Source organism: Dama dama, chromosome 22 (assembly GCF_033118175.1).
Source record: "Dama dama isolate Ldn47 chromosome 22, ASM3311817v1, whole genome shotgun sequence".
NCBI lineage: Eukaryota > Metazoa > Chordata > Mammalia > Artiodactyla > Cervidae > Dama > Dama dama.
In genome coordinates, this window is record NC_083702.1 from 27,946,263 (window position 1) to 27,969,397 (window position 23,135).

The following is a 23,135-nucleotide window of genomic DNA, read 5'->3' on the forward strand; positions in this document are numbered from 1 at the left end:
CAAGTGGCCCTTAGGAAGCATCACTATGAACAAAGCTAGTGGAGGTGATGGAATTCCACTTGAACTATTTCAAATCCTAAAAGATGATGCTGTGGAAGTGCTGCACTCAACATGCAGGCAAATTTGAAAAACTCAGCAGTGGCCACAGGACTGGAAAAGATCAGTTTTCATTCTAATCCCAAAGAAAGGCAATGCCAAAGAATGTTCAAACTACCACACAATTGCACTCATCTCACACACTAGCAAAGTAATGCTTAAAATTCTCCAAGCCAGGCTTCAACAGTACATGAACTGAGAACTTCCAGATGTTCAAGCTGGATTTAGAAAAAGCACAGGAACCAGAGATCAAATTGCCAACACCCATTGGATCATCGAAAAAGCAAGAAAGTTCCAGAAAAACATCTACTTCTATTTTACTGACTACGCCAAAGTCTTTGACTCTGTGGATCACAACAAACTGTGGAAAGTTCTTCAAGAGATGGGAATACCAGACCACCTTACCTGCCTCCTGAGAAATCTGAATGCAGGTCAATAAGCAACAGTTAGAACTGGTCATGGAACAACAGACTGGATCCAAATAGGGAAAGGAGTATGCGAAGGCTGTATATTGTCTCTCTGCTTATTTAACATATATTCATAGTACATCATGAGAAAAGCTGGGCTGGATGAAGCACAAGCTGGAATCAAAATTTCAGGGAGAAATATCAATAACCTCATATATGCAGATGATACCACCCTTATGGCAGAAAGTGAAGAAGAACTAAAGAGCCTCTTGACGAAGGTGAAAGAGGAGAGTGAAAAAGTTTACTTAAAACTCAACATTCAGAAAACTGAGATCATGGAATCTGGTCCCATCACTTCATGGCAAATAGATGGGGAAACAATGGAAACAGTGAGACTTTAGTTTTTGGGCTCCAAAATCACAGCAGATAGTGACTGCAGCCATGAAATTAAAAGATGCTTGTTCCTTGGAAAGAAAGCTATGACAAACCTAGGTAGCATATTAAAAAGCAGAGACATTCCTTTGCCAACAAAGGTCTGTCTAGTCAAATCTATGGTTTTTCCAGTAGTCACGTATGGATGTGAGAGTTGGACTATAAGGAAAGCTGAGCACTGAATAACTGATGCTTTTGAACTGTGATGTTGGAGAAGACTCTTAAGAATCCCTTGGACTGCAAGGAGATCCAACCAGTCCATCCTAAAGGAGATCAGTCCTGAATGTTCATTGGAAGGCCTGATGCTGAAGCTGAAACGCCCATACTTTGGCCACCTGATGCGAAGAACTAAGTAATTGGAAAAGACCCTGATGCTGGGAATGGTTGAAGGTGGGAGGAGAAGGGGACAACAGAGGACGAGACGGTTGGATGGCATCGCCAACTCGATGGACATGAGTTTGAGTAAGCTCCAGGAGTTGGTGATGGATAGGGAAGCCTGGCATGCTGCAGTGCATGGGGTCACAGAATCAGAAACAACTGAGTGACTGAACTGGACTAAACTAAGGATAGAAATGTTATTTATCGGCATAGTCCTTTACTAATGACATCTTATTCAAAATCTCCTCATATAAGATCAATGAACAGCCATATACATGTTGTTGGAGTGGGCAGGGTGGCATTTGAAATTCTAGATTCCTATCTCTTTGCCAGGGCTTCCCAGGTGGCTCAGTGGTAAAGAATCCACCTGCCAATGCAGGAGACATGGATTCGATTCCTGGGTCAGGAAGGTCCCCTGGAGGAGGAAATGGCAACCCACTCCAGTACTCTTGCTTGGAGAATCCCCATGGACAGAGGAGCCTGGTGGGTTAAAGACCATGGGGTAGCAAAGTCACTCAGACATGACTGAGTGACTAAGAACAGCACAGCACAACATCACCTTTCTAAAATCTACTCCCCCAAACACAAGGCCACATGAAGACATATATAAAACTCAAAAACTACTGGTTTTGTGTCAGAAGCTCAAAAAAATTAAGCAAATTAAGGCTTGCTAATGAAGATAGGATACAGATGTCCTGGTATAAATCTGGTGCTCTTTCCACGATTATGAAACTGTTTCTGGTATGTTTTGCTTTCATCATGTTTTTGTTTTGTTTGCTTAATTTTAACCGACTTCATAAACCTTTGCATGGCATTGTAACATAAAACCTACTGATGAATCCCACCAACTTAGATATTAAAATTTTCCATTTTCATCCTTTTTTTTCTGAGACCACCAACACTAAGATGCATTCTTTAAATCCTTTGATTCCACTGATGATCTTCCTCATGCTCATATTTTCTAGTCACAGAAGTCTATGGAAATGTAGTCCTTCAGTCATGCTTACAGTATTGAAAAAGGCCCCTTGTCAGAATATAAATTAGGTAATTTCCTGCCCACAGAGAACCCAAAGAATGGTGCCAAACATCCTTTCCCCCAGAATTGTCTTAAAGTATGTATCATATTAACCTTAACTGGACAACTAGCAGTTCATTCTCTCTATGTCCTATCTCTTGATACATCCTTTCATACATATACTTGAATCAAGAGTTCTGACTTCACTGTACCCGTACAACTCAGGGTTAAGGCCAGGGTGACTATTGACCCAGACTCCATCTGAGGAGACAAATGACAGATAACTCACAGTTATTCTTGAGTCCCTTCATTATTTGTAGCAATCAGCTTAGATCACTCAGATTTTCAGAGTGAAATACAACCAAGATGTCTAAATATAGTAAGGCCATAAATATAGCTCACTACACAACTTAGATGTGAAGAAAAAGTGCAATTAATATATCACACTTTTCCTCATGAGCTCCTGCCCTGTAACTAAGGAGGAGGACAAACTTTCCATTGATTACTAAAAAATTAGCCAATTTGATCATCTAAATAGGTCTTTTTAGAATTCTGCAGCCTCCTTTGGATAAAATGCTCAATCACTCAGCTTTCTGACACCCCAAGTCTTTAAGAGGACAGTTGTTTGGTCGCTGAGTTGTGTCTAACTTTTGCTATCCCAAAGACTGTAGTCTGCCAGGCTCCCCTGTCTGTTGGATTCACCAGGCTCCTCTGTCTATGGGATTCTCCAGGCAAGAATACTGAAGTGGGTTGCCAGTTCTTTCCCCAGGGGATCTTCTGGACCCAGGGATAGAACCCGCATCTCCTGCTTTGACAGGTGGATTCTTTACCACTGTGCCACCTGGGAAATCTGGATACAAAGGATCAGAAAGGAAACAGGCTATTTGGCCCAGTGACATGCGATATCTAAATCAAAGGCATTTTTAAGCTGGTGGTTTTTTGTTCCATCTATTGTAGCCTGTGATTGGCACCCTCCCAACTTGTCTAGGGCTAACTGACACTTCCGGGGTGTCTGGGGCTCTCACAGGCACCATAGACCCACAGAGGACTCCGAGCTGACCTCAGCTCAGATGGTCTAACCAGATGCCCTTATTGTAGAGGCCCTTTATCCCCACCACCTGACTCCCTTTATGGAAACGTTCTCACACAAGCATCTTCAGCTCTGTCTAGATTCCGTCTCTTCTGTAAAGAAACCAAAAACCCAGTAAAGCTGAACACAAGTTCCTTTGGCCTGTGTATTATGTGGCCCCATGTTGAAGGTCACTCTTCAAGTCTGTACAGGATCAGCTCAAGAAATGATTTTCTTCTCAGATCTGAAGTGCAGAGCATAAAATGGAGCCCCCTCTGCCTTCAGCATTAGGCTGTGCTCACTTACTTAACACTCCTCCCCATCTGCCTTCCTATGGGCAGAAGAGGGGAACTTGGGATACCATGATCACACTGTCCCCTCTTTCTCTGTCTTCTGCTTCCCACCAACTCAAATTGCCAGGAAGTGGTAGCTTTTTCTTTTGCCACATTCTCCTTCCAGTATGCCACATCCACCTTCCTACACTCCCGTTTACTCTACCATGGATAGGCGTATTTTCTGTAAATACTGTGGAGGACATTAACATCTGAGCCCTCCAAGTTCAGTTATAACGCTCTTCTTCTGCATTCTGGCTGAAACTAATCCACAACTTTTCCCAAGAAGATGGGTGCTTCAGACCATTTGGAGCAAGGTTATATACTCTGAAAGGTAAAAGAGAAAACCACAGGAATAATTTTCTAATCTTTATCTCCATTGAGTTAACTTTTAGCTTGTTAATATACTGTGGGCTTCCCTGGTCACTCAGACAGTAAAGAATCTGCCTGCAATTCTGGAGACCCAGGTTCCATCTTTGCGTCAGAAAGATCCCCTGGGGAAAGGAATGGCTATCCATACCTGGAGAATTCCATGGACAGAGGAGCCTGGTGGGCTACAGTCCATGGGGTGACATAGAGTCAGATGCGACTGAGCAGCTAACGCTTTGACACTACTTTTGCTAATGCTGGTATTGGCTAATACTGGTCCCTGGTATTGTTATACCAAAAAACAAACAAACAAAAAAACAAAACTCAAGTTTTTCCAGATGAGGTGAGGATAGAAGAAAGGGATAAAAATGTCTCAAAATTCATCCTGCTAAAAGAATATTCTTGGGTTATATAAAAATATCTGCACAGTAATGATTAAAATTATACTTCCCTGTATACTTTCTAATAGTATCTTTTAATATGAAAGCTAAAGAAGCCAAGCCTCAAGAAGCTAAGGGTTTAGAAAACTTTATTTGGATTTTTTTTCCTCTTACTTTGCATATTTGCCCATTAAATGGCAAGGTAGAATTCTATGTTATTTTCCAAAGACTTGCTTAATGAATTAAAATTCTATATAAACTTTAATCTTGTTGACTTTAAGTTCTACAGTTTTAATTTGGTATGTTAATCAAAGACTGTTCCCAGTGATCAGTAGAACATTTTAACCAATAATTGTATTCATTTATACAAGCCAGGTATAGCTTGTTTTTTAATTCCTATAAACCTCTGTGAATTTGGATGTTATTGAAGCTGTTAAAACTATCCATGAATTCTTCCTGTCTCAAGTCTTTCCTGTATTCACTCTCATTTACTATGGTAATTTACAACATAGGTTTAAATATTCAGAATATGAATAATCTTTCTATTTATGCATAAAGAACCACTTCCTCCGTGAAGTCCCACAACTACTTTGATCTGCAAATCATATGCTAATTTAAATCTTTTCTTTCTATAAATTTAGAGCTCATATCTTTAAAGATTCCCAGGGAATTTAGTCACCCTATGAAGCAAAAAAATATTCTTAAAAGTTATTAACATCTTTATTGATTTAAGGCAGTCATAACTCCAAGAATATAAACTTGAGATTCTTAGTCCCATCTTGTAATCAGCATTGTTGGAAATTAAGAGTAAATGCTACCTGTTAGAAACCATTGTGGAAACAGTTTTCTCTTGTGGAAAATAAATGTAGACATCTACAGACATAGCCATGCATGTGGTGTTATTAGAAACGAACCATTCATCAGTATCTAGACTTGTGGAATATCCTATTTCTCTTTTAACTACTGAGTAAAGCTACTGAAGCTAATTGTGTTTATATATATCTTTTAATATATAAATAATAGTAGCTTCCCTCTTGAAATGACTTCTGTCTGTCCATATGTGTTGTCTTTTGCAGCAGATCCATTCTCGGGTCTGTGCTATTCAGCATGACATTACAAAGTGAGCCTCCCATGGAAATGATCGCTCCAGGGGTGTGGGATGTAAGTCAGCCGTCCCCAGTGACCCTGCAGGTAAGTGTCAGGCTATGAGATTAAAGTACACACAGCAAGGATTACTTGATAAATAGCTTGTTGTCAATTACAGAAACAATTTTCTTCCAGGATCACACGTTTTAATAGTCTTCACTTTCTCCAGCCTGCTGGGATCTGTAAAACCTCTATTGCTTTTATTTTGCATTCAGTGTTCTCAAAGCACTTTTCTCCCAGTTCATATAATAGTAATTTCAAGCCATTCTCCATCCAACACAATCAGGAAGGAAAGGAATGGACTGTTGCCATGAGTCTACTCATTATACATATTCATTTTTCTTTCCATTGTCTAAAAACAATCATTAGTATATATTATTAACTTGGTACCTTATTCACACCTACCTCTTCATTATGTCATATTGCCTTAAAATCTCTTTTGTTATACGTTTTCTAAATGACTAGCCATTAAGCTAAATAGTAGGGGGAGAAACAGCAAACCAAATCCTTCCTTTTTCCTTAAAGGCTCTCTTCTTTCTGTGATTTGTAATCATGAATGAAAGGTGATTAATGATTTTGGGCTTTCATCCTTTCTGCTCAGAGGATTTTTTTTTTTTTTTTTTCATTTTCCTCACTTTTTTCATGCTGGTAAGTGATCAGTTTCATCAAATACCTGAAGCCCAACCGCTCCCATACATGCAAATGCAGGGAATACAGACTGTTCATCTGCATGGGAAAAACTGGGCCGTGCTCCAGGATTTTCAACCTCTCGCTATTGACATGTTGGATGGGATGAGTCTTTGTTGTGGGGGGTGCCCTGTGCCCTGTAGGATGTTTAACAGTGTTTTGAGTTAATATTTAACTCAGTTTTACCCACTGAGTACCACTAGTACCTTCCCAGTTCTGATAACCAAAAGTGTCTCCAAATACTGTCAAATGGTCTCTAGGGATAAAATTGCCCTCAAGTGAGAATCACTATGCTGGAGGAAATGAGTAGAGTCTCTAGGTTAGTAGAATTTCCAGGTTTGGGGTAAAGGATGTGAGGGACAAAGTTTAGCAACATGGAAAGCAAGCTGTTAAAAATGGAAAAGAAAAGCAGCACTAATAAGAAAGCGTGGCTTTCACTTTGCAAGATGAAGGAACTTCCCCCTCTAGACAGTAGCTGAAGATCCACTTCTAATCCCTGGATGGGGTGATAAAAAAAAACAGTGTTACAAAAGAGACACTCATGCACTTAGAGAAGGAATTTCTGATTGTGGGGATTGGGAGTGGGGAATGGGGGATGGGATAGTTAGGAAGTTTGGGATAGATGCATACACTTACTTAAAAAGGATAACCAACAAGGACCTACTGTATAGTGCAGGGAACTCTGCTCAATGTTATGTGGCAACCTGGATGAGAGGGGAGTTTGGGGGAAAATGAACACATGTATATGTATGGCTGAGTGCCTTTGCTGTCCATCTGAAGCTATCATAACGTTGTTAATTGGCTATATACCTCCATACAAAATAAAAAAATAAAAGCCAGATGTTGTCAAAAATAAAGCCACACACACGCCAAAGAGGTGGTTGATTAGATTGGATCTTGGCACAGCATTCTAGACACTCAACAGATAATGACCTAGTGATTAGCAGATGTTTCCTTGTAACAGGACAACCACCTTTCTTTAAGAGGATGAATGCAGACTTTTTCTTGCCAGATCTAAACCACCTGAGCTTAACAAAAATCTTCCAAGTTTGACCATTACCAGAGCTTTATGGATATAAATTTATGATTATCAGGGTCTTTAGTGGCTGAGATGGGGTGGGAGACGTGAAGGAGACTATCAGATGAGACCTTCCTTGATTCCTCTCAAGTGAGGGGATCAGCTGCTTTAGGAGCACAGATCTTGGAAGTGGAAGCTGAAGAAGTTTCAAGTATTCAGCAGCATAGATTCCGGGTAGAGACCTACAGCCAGGACAGAATTACCTCATGCCCGTGTTCAGTCACTAAGTCAACTCTTTGCGACCCCATGCACTGTAGCCTGCCAGGCCCCTCTGTCCATGGGATTTCCCAGGCAAGAATACTGGTCAAGTCATCCACTTTGCATCGCATATCAGTATTCACTTATTTTTTTTATTGTTGAATAGTATTATAATATAGAAATGTGCTTAATGCTCAGTCTCATCTGACTCTTTGCTACCCTTTGAACTATAACCTGCCAGGCTTCTCTGTTAGTGGGATTTCCCAGGCAAGAATAGTGGAGTGAGTTGCTGCTTGACTCAGGGATTGAACCAGCATCTTCTGTGTCTCCTGCATTGCAGGCAGATTCTTTACCTGCTGAGCCATCAGGGAAGCCCCACCCACAATGTAGATCTACCACTCATTAGTTGATATGCATTTAGATTGTTTCCTTTTGGCTATTAAGAACAGAGCTGCTCTAAACATTCATGTACAAGTTTGTGTGTGAACCTATGTTTTCATTTATCTGGTCTGTATACCCAGCAATGGAATTGCTGGGTCTCATTTGTTCCTAAGGTTTGATTTACAATATCTTGCAGGTTCATGCCTAAGTCTGTATCTTTAGTTCACACTCTTTTACACCACAGGGAAAGAAAGTGTTAGTCACTCAGCCATGTCTGACTCTTTGTGGTCCCATGGACTGCAGCATGCCAGGCTTCCCTGTCCTTCTCTAGCTCCCAAAGTTTGTTCAGACTCATATCCATTGAGTCAGTGATGCCATCACTGACTGCCACACCCTTTTCCTCCTGCTTTCAGTCTTTCCTAGAATCAGGGTCTTTTCCAGTGAGTCAGTTCTTTGCATCAGATGGCCAAAGTATTGGTGTTTCAGCTTCAGCATCAGTCCTTCCAAAGAATATTCAGGACTGATTTCCTTTAGGATGGACTGGTTGGATCTCCTTGCAGTCCAAGGGACTCTCAAGAGTCTTCTCCCGCACCACAGTTCAAAAGCATCAGTTCTTTGGCACTCAGCCTTCTTTATAGTCCAACTCTCATATCTGTACATGACTACTGGAAAAATGATAGCTTTGACTAGATAGACCTTTGTCAGCAAAGTGATGTCCCTGCTTTTTAATACACTGTCTAGGTTGGTCATAGCTTTCCTTCCAAGGAGCAAGCAAGTGTCTTAATTTCATGGCTGCAGTCACTGTCCACAGTGATTTTGGAGCCCAAGAAAATAAAATCTGTCACTGCTTCTACTTTTTCCCCTTCTATTTTCCATGAGGTGATAGGACCAGGTGCCATTAGTTTTTGTAATGTTGAGTTTCAAGGCAGCTTTTTTACTCTCCTCTTTCACCCTCATCAAGAGATATTCTGTAGACAGCTTCAAAAACAACACATCCCAAATTGAGCTCACCGTCCTCTGAGAATTGCTTTCACTCCCTGAATTATTTATGACTGTTCATGCACTCACATACAGCTAGCTGTTGCACTTGTCTCATCTCTCTCTCAATACTCATATTCTGTCCACCGTAGATCCTGTCAACTCTTCTTTCATATGTTCTTCAAATCTGTCCTCACAAGTCCCCACTGTGTCTGCCCTAGTTCGACATTTCCCTTCTAGGTTACAATATTTCAGCTTTTCCCCCCTTGTCTTTAGTTTTGTTATTCTCTAATCCAAAATCCACAAGCATGATCCTTCTAAAATATAAATCCGAACCCACCATTCTCCTTCTTATACTCTTCAGTAACTCAGCACTACCTACAGAATCACAGGCAAGTTCTAAAGCAGAGCCTCCTCCCATTGTTTCCCTTGCCACTCCCTGATGTCAAGCTCCAGCAGCTTCAAAAGTTGTAGTCTCTGACATGCACTGTCCTGCTTTTACCTTTTGTGCATTTATGAATTCTATTCACTGCCTGCAATGTGTCTACCATCTTCCCTTAATTGTCTGTTACCCACCCTTGGGCTTAGTTTCTGTCATTGTTATTCACCTTTTAGGATCCTTGGAACCCTCTTCCATGAACTTCCCTCTTACCTCCTTCCCTCTTTTCACTCTAAGAAGTGTTAGCATGCCCTACCTGTATGTTCACATAATAACCAAATAGATTTTTGTCAACACATTTACAACATTGTATTTCTTTCTTGAGAACTTCTTTAAACCATAGTTCTTACCTACTCATTCATACAAGGTATTTTACTTTACCTAACATTTCATTACCTGTTTATCCTCCATTATAGTGATGTTAGGGTGAGGCAACAGTAATATTATTGGTACATGATCCTTAGAACACATTACATTTTTGTCCTAGTGTAGCATAGGTTCCTTTTTCTTCACCCGTTTTTTACAACTCCTTCCACAGACTCACAGCAATTGCCATCAAGTTGGTAGACATCATTCCTTCCCTTGAACTGCATAGAACTTATGGTCCAATATGTATATGCCTTATATCCAAACTACACCTACAGCCCAGGCTCATTTCTTTGAACAAGGTGGTAGAATCAGGGGGGTCTGAGCAAGTCCATGAACATCGTATTGGCATAGTTATGTGAACATGAACACTAGGAACATTCACAGCAGCTCCTTCAAGGAATTCCAAATCGAAGCCATAGTAGGAACCATGGTGGCCAAGTGTACATGGAGAAGGATGGAGGAGAGAGTAAAAGCAGAACAGATAAGTGGAACACAAGAAGTCAATATTCAGTGTATGAGGAAGTGTGAATTATAAGTGTGGATGATTGGATCTGAATATTTTCCTGTACCCTGGAAGAAAGAGCCTCATAATTTTTTTTTTTTTTTTTGCTTGAAGTCAGTAGTCTATCCTTAACTCTTTGAGGCAAGAATGGAGCAGTAGGTGTCATGGCACATTAAGTGAACAAATTAGTAGAGAGCTCCTGCAGCACTCTATTAAAGAAAAGAAAAAAAAAAGAAGACTAAGGCCAAGCTTAGTGCATCATGACCACAGAAGAAGAGTCACATGTTTGCCATTATTAACCTGAAGCATAGCTTGGGGTGCTTTGTATGTATTCAACCCTATTTTAATTGTTAATGTTTTCCTTTCTCTTCTTCCATAATGCATAGAAGTCAAAAGAATTCTAGGGAAAATGTTGTACATTAACACATATTTTGGGGAAGTATCTTTTGTGAAAAATTAGAACAAGAGGCAACTGGGGATAGCCCTATTTTCTGTTAGCAACTGAAGAATTGGTAACTGTTTAGCTTCATAAAATATGAAGATATGCAATTTGTATAGGACCTCATTCATGCATCAGAAATGAAAAAAATTTCATAATTGAAATATATCAAGGAATTTTTAGTAGATTTTGTATAAGGATACTTCTGTATTCTCATCCACTAGCTTTAGTTTCCTCATCTACCCTGCCCTTTACTTAGGACCAACATAAAATTGAATTAGCTCATTAAATACTATTTCTAGTATTTTTGTCTTCTATGCTTAAGATATCTGTATATATTAAGAGTAAAGAGTAACCTACTAATACTGGAGGCACTTCTTTCTAAGGCAAAATTAATCTTTCTGTCAAGAGGCAAAATTTACTATAATATTGCTTTGGTGTGTTGGAATAAAGAATCATATATTATAACAAAAATTACACCAAAAACAAATATTGCAACAAATTTCAAAGATTAAAGAATAAAATTCCTAAGACTTTTCAAATAAGAACCCAAGTAGATTAAACTGTATTTCAAACCGTAACTCACAGTCTACCATATAATTTTATTCCATTTTCTCTGAGATCACAATCTAACATAGATCAACAGAGAAAAATTAATTATTTAGATTTTCTGATATGAAAATTTAAAAAAAGTGATACTTTTGAGTACTATGAAAAGTGAAAGTCACTCAGTCATGTCCAACTCTATGACCCCATGGACTGTATTCTGCCAAGCTTCTCTGTCCATGGAATTCTCCAGGCAAAGGGGTATTCCTGATCCAGGGATCAAACTTGGGTCTCCCACATTGCAGGCAAGTTCTTTTACCATTTGAGCCACCAGGGAAACCCCCTAAGCATTATATGGGGCTGTAAAATATTTATCTCATTTACATACTTGGAAATTGTATTTTTTTATAACTACTGCTTTATTTACTGGGCTTCCCTGGTGGCTCAGTGGTAAAGAAACTGCCTGTCAATGCCGGAGATGTGGATTCGATCCCTGGTCAGGAATATCCCCTGCAGAGGAAAACAGCAACATACTCCAGTATTCTACCCAGGAAATCCCATGAACGGACGAGCCTAGTGGGCTATAGTTCATGCGGTCACGAAAGAATCAGATATGACTGAGCAACTAAACAACAACAATGACAAATGTTATTTACTAGAATCAGGTTATCACTTAAATGTGGTCTAGTGGGAGGCATGTTAAGCCAGGAAAAAAGAAGGTCTGCATTCTAGCCTTGTCTATAAAACTGAACTATAGAGCCACAGCAAGAATATTCTGTTTGGTTGTATACTTGCAAAACAGATCTTTACCAGAGAAGAGTTCACTATCATGTCTACAAAGTGGTTCACAGACTTACAGATTTTAAATAGCAGAGACCAACATAAAGTTACTGTTTTTATTTTCTCAAGTGATTACATGAAAAAAGTGTGATTACAATCTATAGTTTTCATCAATTAATAATAGACATTTAGTAGTGAAATACAGAAAGGGTATAATTTCAGCACTACATAAAAATGTAGCGTTTAAACTTTATGAAAAGTTAATAAATATTATTTTCTTATTTTTTTCTCAGATAAAGTTACAGACTACAAATTTATATACCATTTACATAAATAATTGGGGATTTACCAAATATCATGTATATTTAAACACCAAGTCCAAACCCTAATGATTCTTCTAAAATTATTGTTAAATAATAAACATCACAGGAAACATAGGATATTTTCCTGCTTTTTGCTTTATTTTCTATAAATCTAAGATAGAGATCATTAAATTAATGATGCATTTTTCAGGCATTTGATACATGGCAAACCATCTTTTTGTTATTTCAGATTGATTTTCCAGCTACTGAGTGGGAGTATATGAAACATGATTCTGAAGAGAATGGAAGTGATCTTGAAGAACCACCAAAAGAATGTTTAAAACATATTGCCAGACTGTCACAGAAACAGACTCCCATACTGTAAGTGACCCAGTTCTTGGGAGGGAATTTTGCCTGCATTTCATGATACCAGCAATCATTCTAGAAGCACTCATATCTGTTAAGAGTGAACCTTTCTTCCCACATAACTCCTCTCATTTCCTACGATCACATCTGTTGGATGATCCACTAATACTTAGGAGCTAAGTTAGTAATATAGTAATAGTAGTAACAGTAATAGTAATAGTAATAGTGGTTTTTTTTAAGATTTTTTTTTTCTGTGACACTCAGAAACTTTAACTTTGGTCAAGGAAAAATAAAAAGATTGGAAAACATTCAGTTCAGAACAACAAAGCAGAGACTGATAGATACAGATCAGCATTTTAACAGTGATAAACCATTGCTCTTCAATTAGATAGAAAATTGTTTTGGTCAACCAGAAAATGTAAAATTTAATTATAATGACATTTAAAAAAGAAAAGAAATAGCTTACATTTTAATACCACTAAATTAGTAACTAAAGGAGTGCTTAAATTTTGTCAAACAGCAATTCTCTGGGAAAGAGATATCCCAGGAAGAATTATAAGAGTTTACTAATTCTGTGTACTTACTGTTTGTACTTAATATTTGGTAATCTCCAAACCACAGCTTATGATGCTCTCATTACCACATGGAAAAGCACAAACCTAAGAAAGCAACTTTTCATGTATGTGAGATATATAATATAATAAAACATTTTATTCCAAGAATAAAAGATTATTTAAAGGTTTTGAACAAGGTAGTCATGTGATTGGAATAATCTTTTTGAGTGATCCTTTTGGCTATAAATTGAAGGATGGTTTAGAGAGGAAGTAAGAGAGGAAGACCTTACTTGGTCAACAAAGGTCCATCTGGTCAAAGCTATGGTTTTTCCAGTGGTCATGTATGGATGTGAGAGCTGGACCATAAAGAAAGCTGAGCGCTAAAGAACTGATGCTTTAGAACTGTGATGTTGGGAAAGACTCTTGAGAGTCCCTTGGACTGCAAGGAGATCCAACCAGTCAATCCTAAAGGAGATCAGTCCTGGGTGTTCATTGGAAGGACTGATGTTGAAGCTGAAACTCCAATACTTTGGCCACCTAATGCGAAGAGCTGACTCATTTGAAAAGACCCTGATGCTGCGAAAGATTGAAGGTGGGAGGAGAAGGGGATGACAGAGGATGAGATGGTTGGATGGCATCACCAACTCAGTGGACATGAGTTTGGGTGGACTCTGGGAGTTGGTGATGGACAAGGAGGCCTGGCGTGCTGTGGTTCATGGGGTCGCAAAGAGTTGGACACAACTGAGTGACTGAACTAAACTGAAAAGAGAAAGAGAGCAGTACAGTAAAGTAGCTGATGTAATATTTTAGGCAGAAGGTCATGGTCACTAGAGACCTTTCAGACTGAGGTATTGAAAGTGATTAAGCATTTAGTTTGGGGTAATCTTGTTACTGCCTTGTTGCTGCCCTGAGCTCTAATTTCCACACGTCTTACTCTTTTCCTCATTCACTTCAAGCCAATGACATCTCTTTACTTCACATATTTCACACGTGCCATTCCCTCTCCCATCTCAGGGTCTTATTTGCGATTTCCTCTTCATGAAATACTCCTTCCTAGTTCTTCACATGGCTGAATCACCTCATCTTGTAGCGAAAGTGTTAAAATGCTAGTCGTTCAATCATGTCTGACTCTTTGCGACCCAATGGACTGTAGCCCGCGAGGCTCCTAGGTCCATGGGATTCTCCAGTCAAGAACACTGGTGTTCTTTCCTCCCCCAAGGGATCTTTCCAACCCAGGGATTGAATCTGGATCTCCTGCATTGCAGGCAGATTCTTTACCATCTGAGCCACCAGGGAAGCCCCTCAACCTGTAGGTCTTCACTTAATTGTGATCTTCTCAAAGAGACCTTCTTTTATGACCCTATTGAATGAAGTTTTCCCCTCTTTACAATCTCTCTTATTACCTTTTTTATGACACATAACACAATCTAGTATCATCTTGTTCATTAATGTGTTTTTTTTTTCTCATTTGTTTGTGAGAACCGAGAGCACCAGGAACCTATCTTATTTATTACTACATTTCCAGTGTTCTACATTTTGCCTGATAAATAATATGTGTAAAATAAATGTCATAAAGGATAAAGTTCCTTGGCATAGAGTTTGGTATAAAAATGACCTTAAGGATTCTCATAGTCCTTATGACACATATTTTGATTATCCATTGTTATTCTAGACTATTGCCATCTTAATTAAATGAAGCATCTTTTGATAGTTCTTACTCAAAAATATAAAACTTTACATTTAACAAGTATGTCACATATCAAAGACTGATATATTTGTATGAGAGATTTTTTTTAAAATATAAAAAGTTGCTATCCTTTGAAATTTTAAATATGTTCAAACAAAAAATGTCAAAACCAACAAATAAATAAGCATAGAAACTGCTTTTAAATATTAAAGGTTTGTGCTTTTAAATTAGCCCCAGGAATTCTAACTGGTTTTATACTTCAGTTTTCTATTTAAGTCAATAACTTATACATAAAATAAGCAACATTTTTCTGTTTTACTCACTCAAATACAATTATTAATGCTCAGTAGAATACAGTTTCATTCAGGACTGTGAAAACAGATGGAGAAGTCTTCAATGTGATAAAACTTATGTTAGAAACAGATTAAATTCATTTTCCAAATACCACATTTTGTCATTTAGTTGATGACATACGTGTCTTCTTTCAAATTGGTTAAATGTAAGCAGTTGAGAAGTTCAGACTCAATGAAGTTTGGTGAAAATGTACTATAACATTTGTAAAACTAAGAATACCTTCTTGATGACCTCTAAAGAAAAGTATCTAATGTAAGGAAAATCTCAGAACATAAGGTAAAAAAACAAATCTTTTGAAAGAAATTATGCCTCCACTTCTAGCCATGAAGGTTACCTACTATATTACTAAACTAGTCCTCCTGAATTAGAGAAATAAGACACAAGAGAAATAGATATAAAGCAACTGCTCTCAGAAATTGAGCAGAGAAGGCTTGAGGTGAACCCATGAGTAAAAAGGCCTTCGGACCCAGAGACATTTTCTGTATCATAGCTCTGGAAGTTATGATTAAAGAAGAGCAGGCAGGTCTTACCTCCTGAGATTAAAAAATAATAATAAGGCAGAGATCACAGAGTTTAATAATTTTGAGGCAGCTAGAATTTCCAAAGAATAAAAGTGGAGAAAGGGAGATCCACCGGATAGGAGCTACAGAAATATGTAGTGGTGTTCCCTTATATATTCGGCTGAGTACTGAGCCACTCATGAGCACATGGGGATTTTATAGCAAAAGAACTGCTACAAGGAGATATGAAATAAATGTAGATTCTAGAGGTTGCGCAATGCTGGAAGACATAAATTTTCTGACCAGTAATGATGCAGAAAGATCACAGAACACCTCAGCACTCAATAAAGAAATCAGAAAGATGCATATTAGGAGTAAGGGTGCTCTAGCTCAAGATTTAGGACTGTGCTTGGCCTAGTCTAACAATCATAAAAACAGATCCCAAGAAGATCAAGCTGATCTACTAGTAATTAAACTGCCTCCTAAAAAAAAAAAAAAGGAAACATTCAGCACTCAAATGTAGCAAAACGCAGACTCTGAACAATGTAGGATTTTAAATGTTTAGTGTACAACCAATAATTGCTAAACATAGGAAGAGTCAGGAATATATAAACATAGACCCGGATTGAAGGAGGCAGTTAACAGAAACAGCTTCAGATGTTTTGCATGCATGTTAAATTGCTTCAGTTGTTTCCAACTCTTTGCAACCTCATGGACTATAGCTTGTCAGGCTTCTCTGTCCATTGGATTCTCCAGGCAAGTACAATGGAGCAGGTTGCCATTTCCTCCTCCATCAAATATTTTACAACTGTTATAAAGGTATTTGGGAGAAGGACATGGCAACCCACTCCAGTGTTCTTGCCTGGAGAATCCCAGGGACAGAGGAGCCTGGGGGGCTGCCATCCATGGGGTCGCACAGAGTTGGACACGACTGAAGCGACTTAGCAGTAGTAGTGGCATAAAGGTATTTATGGGTGTAAATTAAAAGACACATATGGGTGAACAAATGAAGTAGAAAAATGGAAATTTAAGAACTGGAAGGCACAGTATCTACATTTTTAAAAATCACTGGAAAAGCTTAATAGATTGCATAATGAAATAAAAGAATAGTGAGTTTAAAAAATGGGCAATAGAAATTATCCATGTTGAAATACAGAAAGAACAAAACCTGAAAATAGTGATACAGCCTTGTGACCTATAGGACAATTATCAAGCAATGTAACATGTATGTATTGGACACACAGGAGAGAAGAGCGATAGTGAAGAAAACAAATTCTTAAAGAGATAATAGCCAAAATTTTACGTTTAATTTTTAAAAAATCACCTACAGATATAAGAAATTTAGCAAATCCCAAACACATACACATTAACACACACACACACACACACACACACACACTCATACACATCACCTAAGGACACCATAGTCAAATGTCTGAAAACTAAAGATAAATATAAAATTTTTCTAAGGCTTCAGAGAAAGTCAGCAAATCATATTCATGGGATGAACTATAATTCTACAGATTTCTCATTAACTTCATATTTCTCATTAGAAACTATGGAAACCAAAAGACATTATACGTTATCTTTCATTTTGAAAGGGGAAAAGAAACTCTATCAACTTAAAAATTCTATAACCAATAAAATTGCATTTCAAAAATTAAGACAAAATTAAAACATTTCAACTAAATACAGCTGAGTTAGTTAATTATAAGCTCATCTGTACTGTACAAAATTTTAAAGAAAATACTTCAGGCTGAAAAAAGTGATAACTAGATGGATATTCAAATCTACAAGAGTAAATGAAAAGTACCACAAAGGGAAAATAGCTAGATAATAAAGATATACATTTTTCATGTTTATTAATTTATTTTTTAAAATATTTAACTAAAAATAATCATAATGTACAACTGGGCATATAATAAATAAAAATAAACATATAGCAGCTACAATAATAATGAGAAGTAGAAAAATAAAAGCATAGTATTCTAAGGCTCTTATACATAAAGCAGTGTAATAACTATGGTTGGCTGCCTCAGTGGTAAAGAATCTGCCTGCCAGTGCAGGAGATGTGGATTCAATCCCTGGGTCAGGAAGATCCCTTGGAGGAGCAAATGGCAATGCACTCCAGTATTCTTGCTTGGGAAATCCCAGTTCAGTTCAGTTCAGTTCAGTTGCTTAGTCATGTCTGACTCTTTGCAACCCCATGAATCGCAGCACGCCAGGCCTCCCTGTTCATCACCAACTCCTGAAGTTTACTCAAACTCATGTCCATCGAGTCAGTGATGCCATCCAGCCATCTCATCCTCTGTTGTCCCCTTCTCCTCCTGCCCTCAATCCCTCCCAGCATCAGGGTCTTTTCCAATGAGTCAACTCTTCGCATGAGGTAACCAAAGTATTGGAGTTTCAGCTTTAACATCAGTCCTTCCTATGAACATGCAGGACTGATCTCCTTTAGGATGGACTGGTTGGATCTCCTTGCAGTCCAAGGGACTCTCAAGAGTCTTCTCCAACACCACAGTTCAAAAGCATCAATTCTTCGGTGCTCAGCTTTCTTCACAGTCCAGCTCTCACATCCATACATGACCACTGGAAAAACCATAGCCTTGACTAGACGAACCTTTGTTGGCAAACTAATGTCTCTGCTTTTTAATATGCTGTCTAGGCTGGTCATAACTTTCCTTCCAAGGAGTGAGCATCTTTTAATTTCACAGGTGCAATCACCATCTGCAGTGATTTTGGAGCCCAAAAAAATAAAGTCTGACACATTTCCACTGTTTCCCCATCTATTTCCCATGAAGTGATGGGACCAGATGCCATGATCTTCGTTTTCTGAATGTTGAGCTTTAAGCCAACTTTTTCACTCTCCTCTTTCACTTTCATCAAGAGGCTTTTCAATTCCTCTTCACTTTCTGCCATAAGGGGAATCCCAAAGATAGAATAAATGAAAAGACTACAGTCTATAGGGTCACAAAGAACTGGACACCACTTAGCAACTGAGCATTCACACACACCCATGATGTGCTAAAGAAGAATATTATAATCTTGACAGAAACCATAACCCCCAGATTTTAAGAGTACATTTAAAAGTAAAAAAGATGACAGAAATTAAATTTTTTAAAAATCCAAAAGAAAGAAGAAACAGAAGAAATAGTTTGGACAAAAATAATTAATACCAACATGGTTGATTTAAACCTAATCATATCAATATTCCATTAAATATAAATAAAAACCCCAATTAAAAGAAAGAAATTGTTAGCCTACATTGCAAAAGTAATATCCAACTTTATGTTGTTTACAGGTGCATATTTTAAATACAAAAATTTAGCTAGATTAAAATTAAAAGAAAAGGATATATAAGGAAAATCATACCATCTTTGAGGGAAAAAATTTGACAAAATTCAGGACCAATTTATAATAAAAACTTTCAAAATAGAATAGAGTGGAACTTCCTCGACCTTCAACTCTTGAGTTGAATCTGGATCTATAGGAAAAGCTATAGTTAGCATTATATTAAATGATGCAAGAATAAATGTTTTCCCCCTAAGTTTGGGAACAAAGATGCTTGCCTAAATATTCCTCTTCAGTGTTATACTGTCAGTCTTAGCCAGTGCACTACCACAGGAAAAAAAAAAAGAAAAATTTTAAATGTGTAAAAGTCAGAAAGAAATAAAACTGACTCTATTTTCAGATGGGTGATTATGTAAGATCATAGCATTTGAGATTAATGTACAAAATGCAGCTATATTCCAGTAAAAAATAGAAAATAAATTTCATTTTTCTAAATTCTATCAATATTTACAATATCAACATCTCTATCTCCTGCAGAAGGGAATGGCAACCCACTTCAGTATTCTTGCCTGGAGAATTCCATGGACAGAGGAGCCTGAAGGGCTAGAGTCCATGGGTTTGCAAAGAATGAGACATGACTGAGTGACTAACACACAATTACCTAAAAATGCAAAACTTTGCTAGGAGAAATTAAAGAAAACCTCAGTTAATGGAAGAATATATCATGTCATTGATTAGAATAACCATTATTGTTAAGATGATAGTTCTAGTTGTTCTGTTGTTAAGATGACAGTGTCTAATTGATAAAAATACAATTATAATCTGTTAGAAAGTATAATTTTTTTCAAATGATCAGTATGCTTTTAATTAAACTCCAGTGACTTGGATAATATTTTTTAATGGACAAAATTAAAGAATGGCAAGAATGCCATACAATTGGTTCTGTCACACCCTACACCTGATAATGTAAAATGCAACAACCACTTCAGGAAGCAGTTTCTTCAAAAGGTAAACACATGACATACAACCAATTCATTTCCCTCCATGGTACTTCCTAGGAGAAATGAAAATACACCTGTACAAACACATGCACACAAATGTTCACAAAAGCTTTATTCATAACATTCCAAAACAGGAAACACGCCCAGTGTCCATCAGATAGGAGAAAGGATAAGCAAATTGTGATATGTTCATATAAAGGAGTAATAGTCATTAACTGAAAGAAATAATCTACTGATATACTCAACAGTATGGATAATTTCAAAAAATTATCCTTAGTGTAAGAAGCTATAAATAAGAAAATATTCATGATTCTGTTTATATGAAGTTTGAAAGTAGATATTATTTGTCTAAAGTGAAAGAAGTCATACTACTGCTTGCCTCTGGTAGCATAAGAAACTGTTTTATATCTTGAAAAGAGTGTGGATTTTATTATACTTGATATGTGCATTTGTCAAAATTTAATTAACTGAATCCATGCATTCTCTTTTATGTAAATTATGCTTCAGTAAAAGAAAAATGCATTGTTCAATATTGAAAAATGAATTCAGTTAAAACAAAATAATTAGTTTTAGTAGCATAGTAATAGTTTTATTATGGAATATTTTTCTTCTGGGGGGTTTCTGGTGAAGAAGGTAGTGACAAAAGAGAAAAAGAGCCCAAATGTACCTCAAAAACCATCCTCTGGAATTCATTTCTTTCATTTTGCAGATGGAGAGGATTTCAGAAGACATTATAGAGAAATAATGATATTTAAAATCTGTTAATAACTCTTGCTATCCCTTCTTGGGAGTTTTAGTTAAAGAAAGCTGAGCGACAGAGTGTCAGTTTGGAGGAGACAGTGTTGAAAAGCTGTCATTGTCATGTGAGAAATGCTGTCCTTCAGTTCAACTGTGGTCTTGAATGCTTTTCCTGGAGTGTAAGCAAAACATGGTAAACTCTCAGTGAATCAATGGACCTTGTCCCAGATCTAGATCTTCTGAGGGACACACTTGTGCATGTGAGAAAGTCCTATTCACTGGCATTTTAACTCCAAACTTCAGCAAACTCTGAGAATTTAAAGCCAGAATCCAGGGATGAAATGAGATCTTTGTTTCTGACGTTTAGAGCAAAAAGTTTTCTGACCTCTGATGAAACTTGCTTCGAAATGAAGGAATATCATCTTTAAAATATGCCGTTTCTTCACAGGCCCACTTGGGTCTAAGTTAATTTCCAAAAACAATAAGAAAGTAAATGGTTCAGAATTTTTGTTCTAAGTAGTACATGTGGCAGAATTGATAAACTTGTTCTGCTTAAAGGAGACAAAAACTTTACTAACCAGAATGACATTTTTTAAAAAGTGGCAAAGATAAGGGCAAGGAAAAAATACATGTGAATTATCTGAAGTACATTTTATTTAATTTTTCTATAAAAGATTAAAGTTAGTGGGAAATAATCTGATAAAATAACCTATCAAACTGTCCCAAGAAGATAAAGGATTTATTTTCCAAAAGAAACTAAAAATTAAAGAACTAGGCCTAATATTTTGTACTGACTGCTCATAGCAAGCGTTTGTTAGTGTCACAAACTCCAGTAAATTATCACTTTCAATCTGGTTTTGCAGCCTCTCTGAGGAAAAGAGAAGATACTTATGGTTTTATCGCTTCTACTGCAACAATGAAAATTGCTCTCTTCCTTTGGTCTTGGGAAGTGCTCCTGGATGGGATGAAAGAACTGTTTCAGAAATGCATACCATTTTAAGAAGATGGAAATTCTCTCACCCTTTGGAGGCACTTGGACTTTTGACTTCCAGGTAAGAATTGCATGACAGACATGATATTACTAATGTGAAAATTTTGAGGAGAAAAACTGCAAGTCTCTATGAATAATTCAATACCAATTCTGTTTATTTCCAATTTCAGTAGCTGTGGATATTAAATTTAGATACACGTAAGCTGTGAATATAAATCTGAAACAAATCTAAACTATAATTGTGTCTTCTTTTTTTTTCCTATTTATTTTTATTAGTTGGAGGCTAATTACTTTACAATATTGTAGTGGTTTTTTCCATACATTGACATGAATAAGCCACGGATTTACATGTGTTCCCCATCCCGATCCCCCCTCCCACCTCCCTCCCCATCCCATCCCTCTGGGTCATCCTAGTGCATCAGCCCTGAGCACTTGTCTCATGCATCCAACCCGGACTGGCGATCTGTTTCACACTTGATAATATACATATTTCAATGCTGTTCTCTCAGATCATCCCACCCTCGCCTTCTCCCATAGAGTCCAAAAGTCTGTTCTATACATCTGTGTCTCTTTTTCTGTCTTGCATATAGGGTTATTGTCACCATCTTTCTACATTCCATATATATGCGTTAGTATACTATATTGGTGTTTATCTTTCTGGCTTACTTCACTCTGTATAATGGGCTCCAGTTGTGTCTTCTAAACTAAAATAAACTTGAAGTAAAATTAATGCCAGAGTTTCTTAAATGGGGAGTCTAGTTGCTCTTAGAGAAATAACAACCAAAAAATATTGAATAGGGAAAAATAAGCTTCTCTACTTGTCCCTCTCTCAAAATAAAAGAGTCCTTAAAAATTGAAACAGTATCTTTTACTATTGAAATATGCAAAGCCTGGCAAAATACCCTGATTATAGTAGGTGACCAGTTAGTAAGACAATGATAATAAGAGCAAAATGAAAAAAACCTATCCCTTGTGTATTCCCTGTATCTTCCCTAAAATAAAATGCATGGTGGTTGAGAATCTGATGGATAATGATGTCATCGTCTAGTTAAGAGGAAGCATGTGGGAACAAGTGTGATGTCTGGTTCTGGCTTGGGGAAGCAGTTCTTACTTGGCTTCTGCTTCACTTTCAAAGCCAAGAAGAGATATTTTAAATCTTCTTCATGGCATCAGCACTGATGCCATGAAGAAAGTCTGCAATCTCTAGAGTCAGAGAAGAATTATGACACTCAGTTCTGTTCTGAATTCTCTCTCAAGATCCTGATGAAGGCGAAAGGAAGGAGAGAAAGTGACACAAAGGACTTTTCAAACAATTTATTTTGGTTTATTT

The 23,135-nt window shown here is 37.4% G+C and overlaps 1 protein-coding gene across 1 annotated transcript in view; it reads left to right on the forward strand.

Moving 5' to 3' along the window:
• PIK3C2G (phosphatidylinositol-4-phosphate 3-kinase catalytic subunit type 2 gamma) overlaps positions 1-23,135 on the forward strand; it is a 410,590-nt gene that overhangs the window by 120,734 nt on the left and 266,721 nt on the right. Inside the window, exons 14-16 of the mRNA XM_061124127.1 lie at positions 5,555-5,669; positions 12,574-12,704; positions 21,678-21,866. Coding sequence (XP_060980110.1) covers positions 5,555-5,669; positions 12,574-12,704; positions 21,678-21,866 — 435 coding nt within the window. The remainder of the gene's footprint in view (positions 1-5,554; positions 5,670-12,573; positions 12,705-21,677; positions 21,867-23,135) is intronic.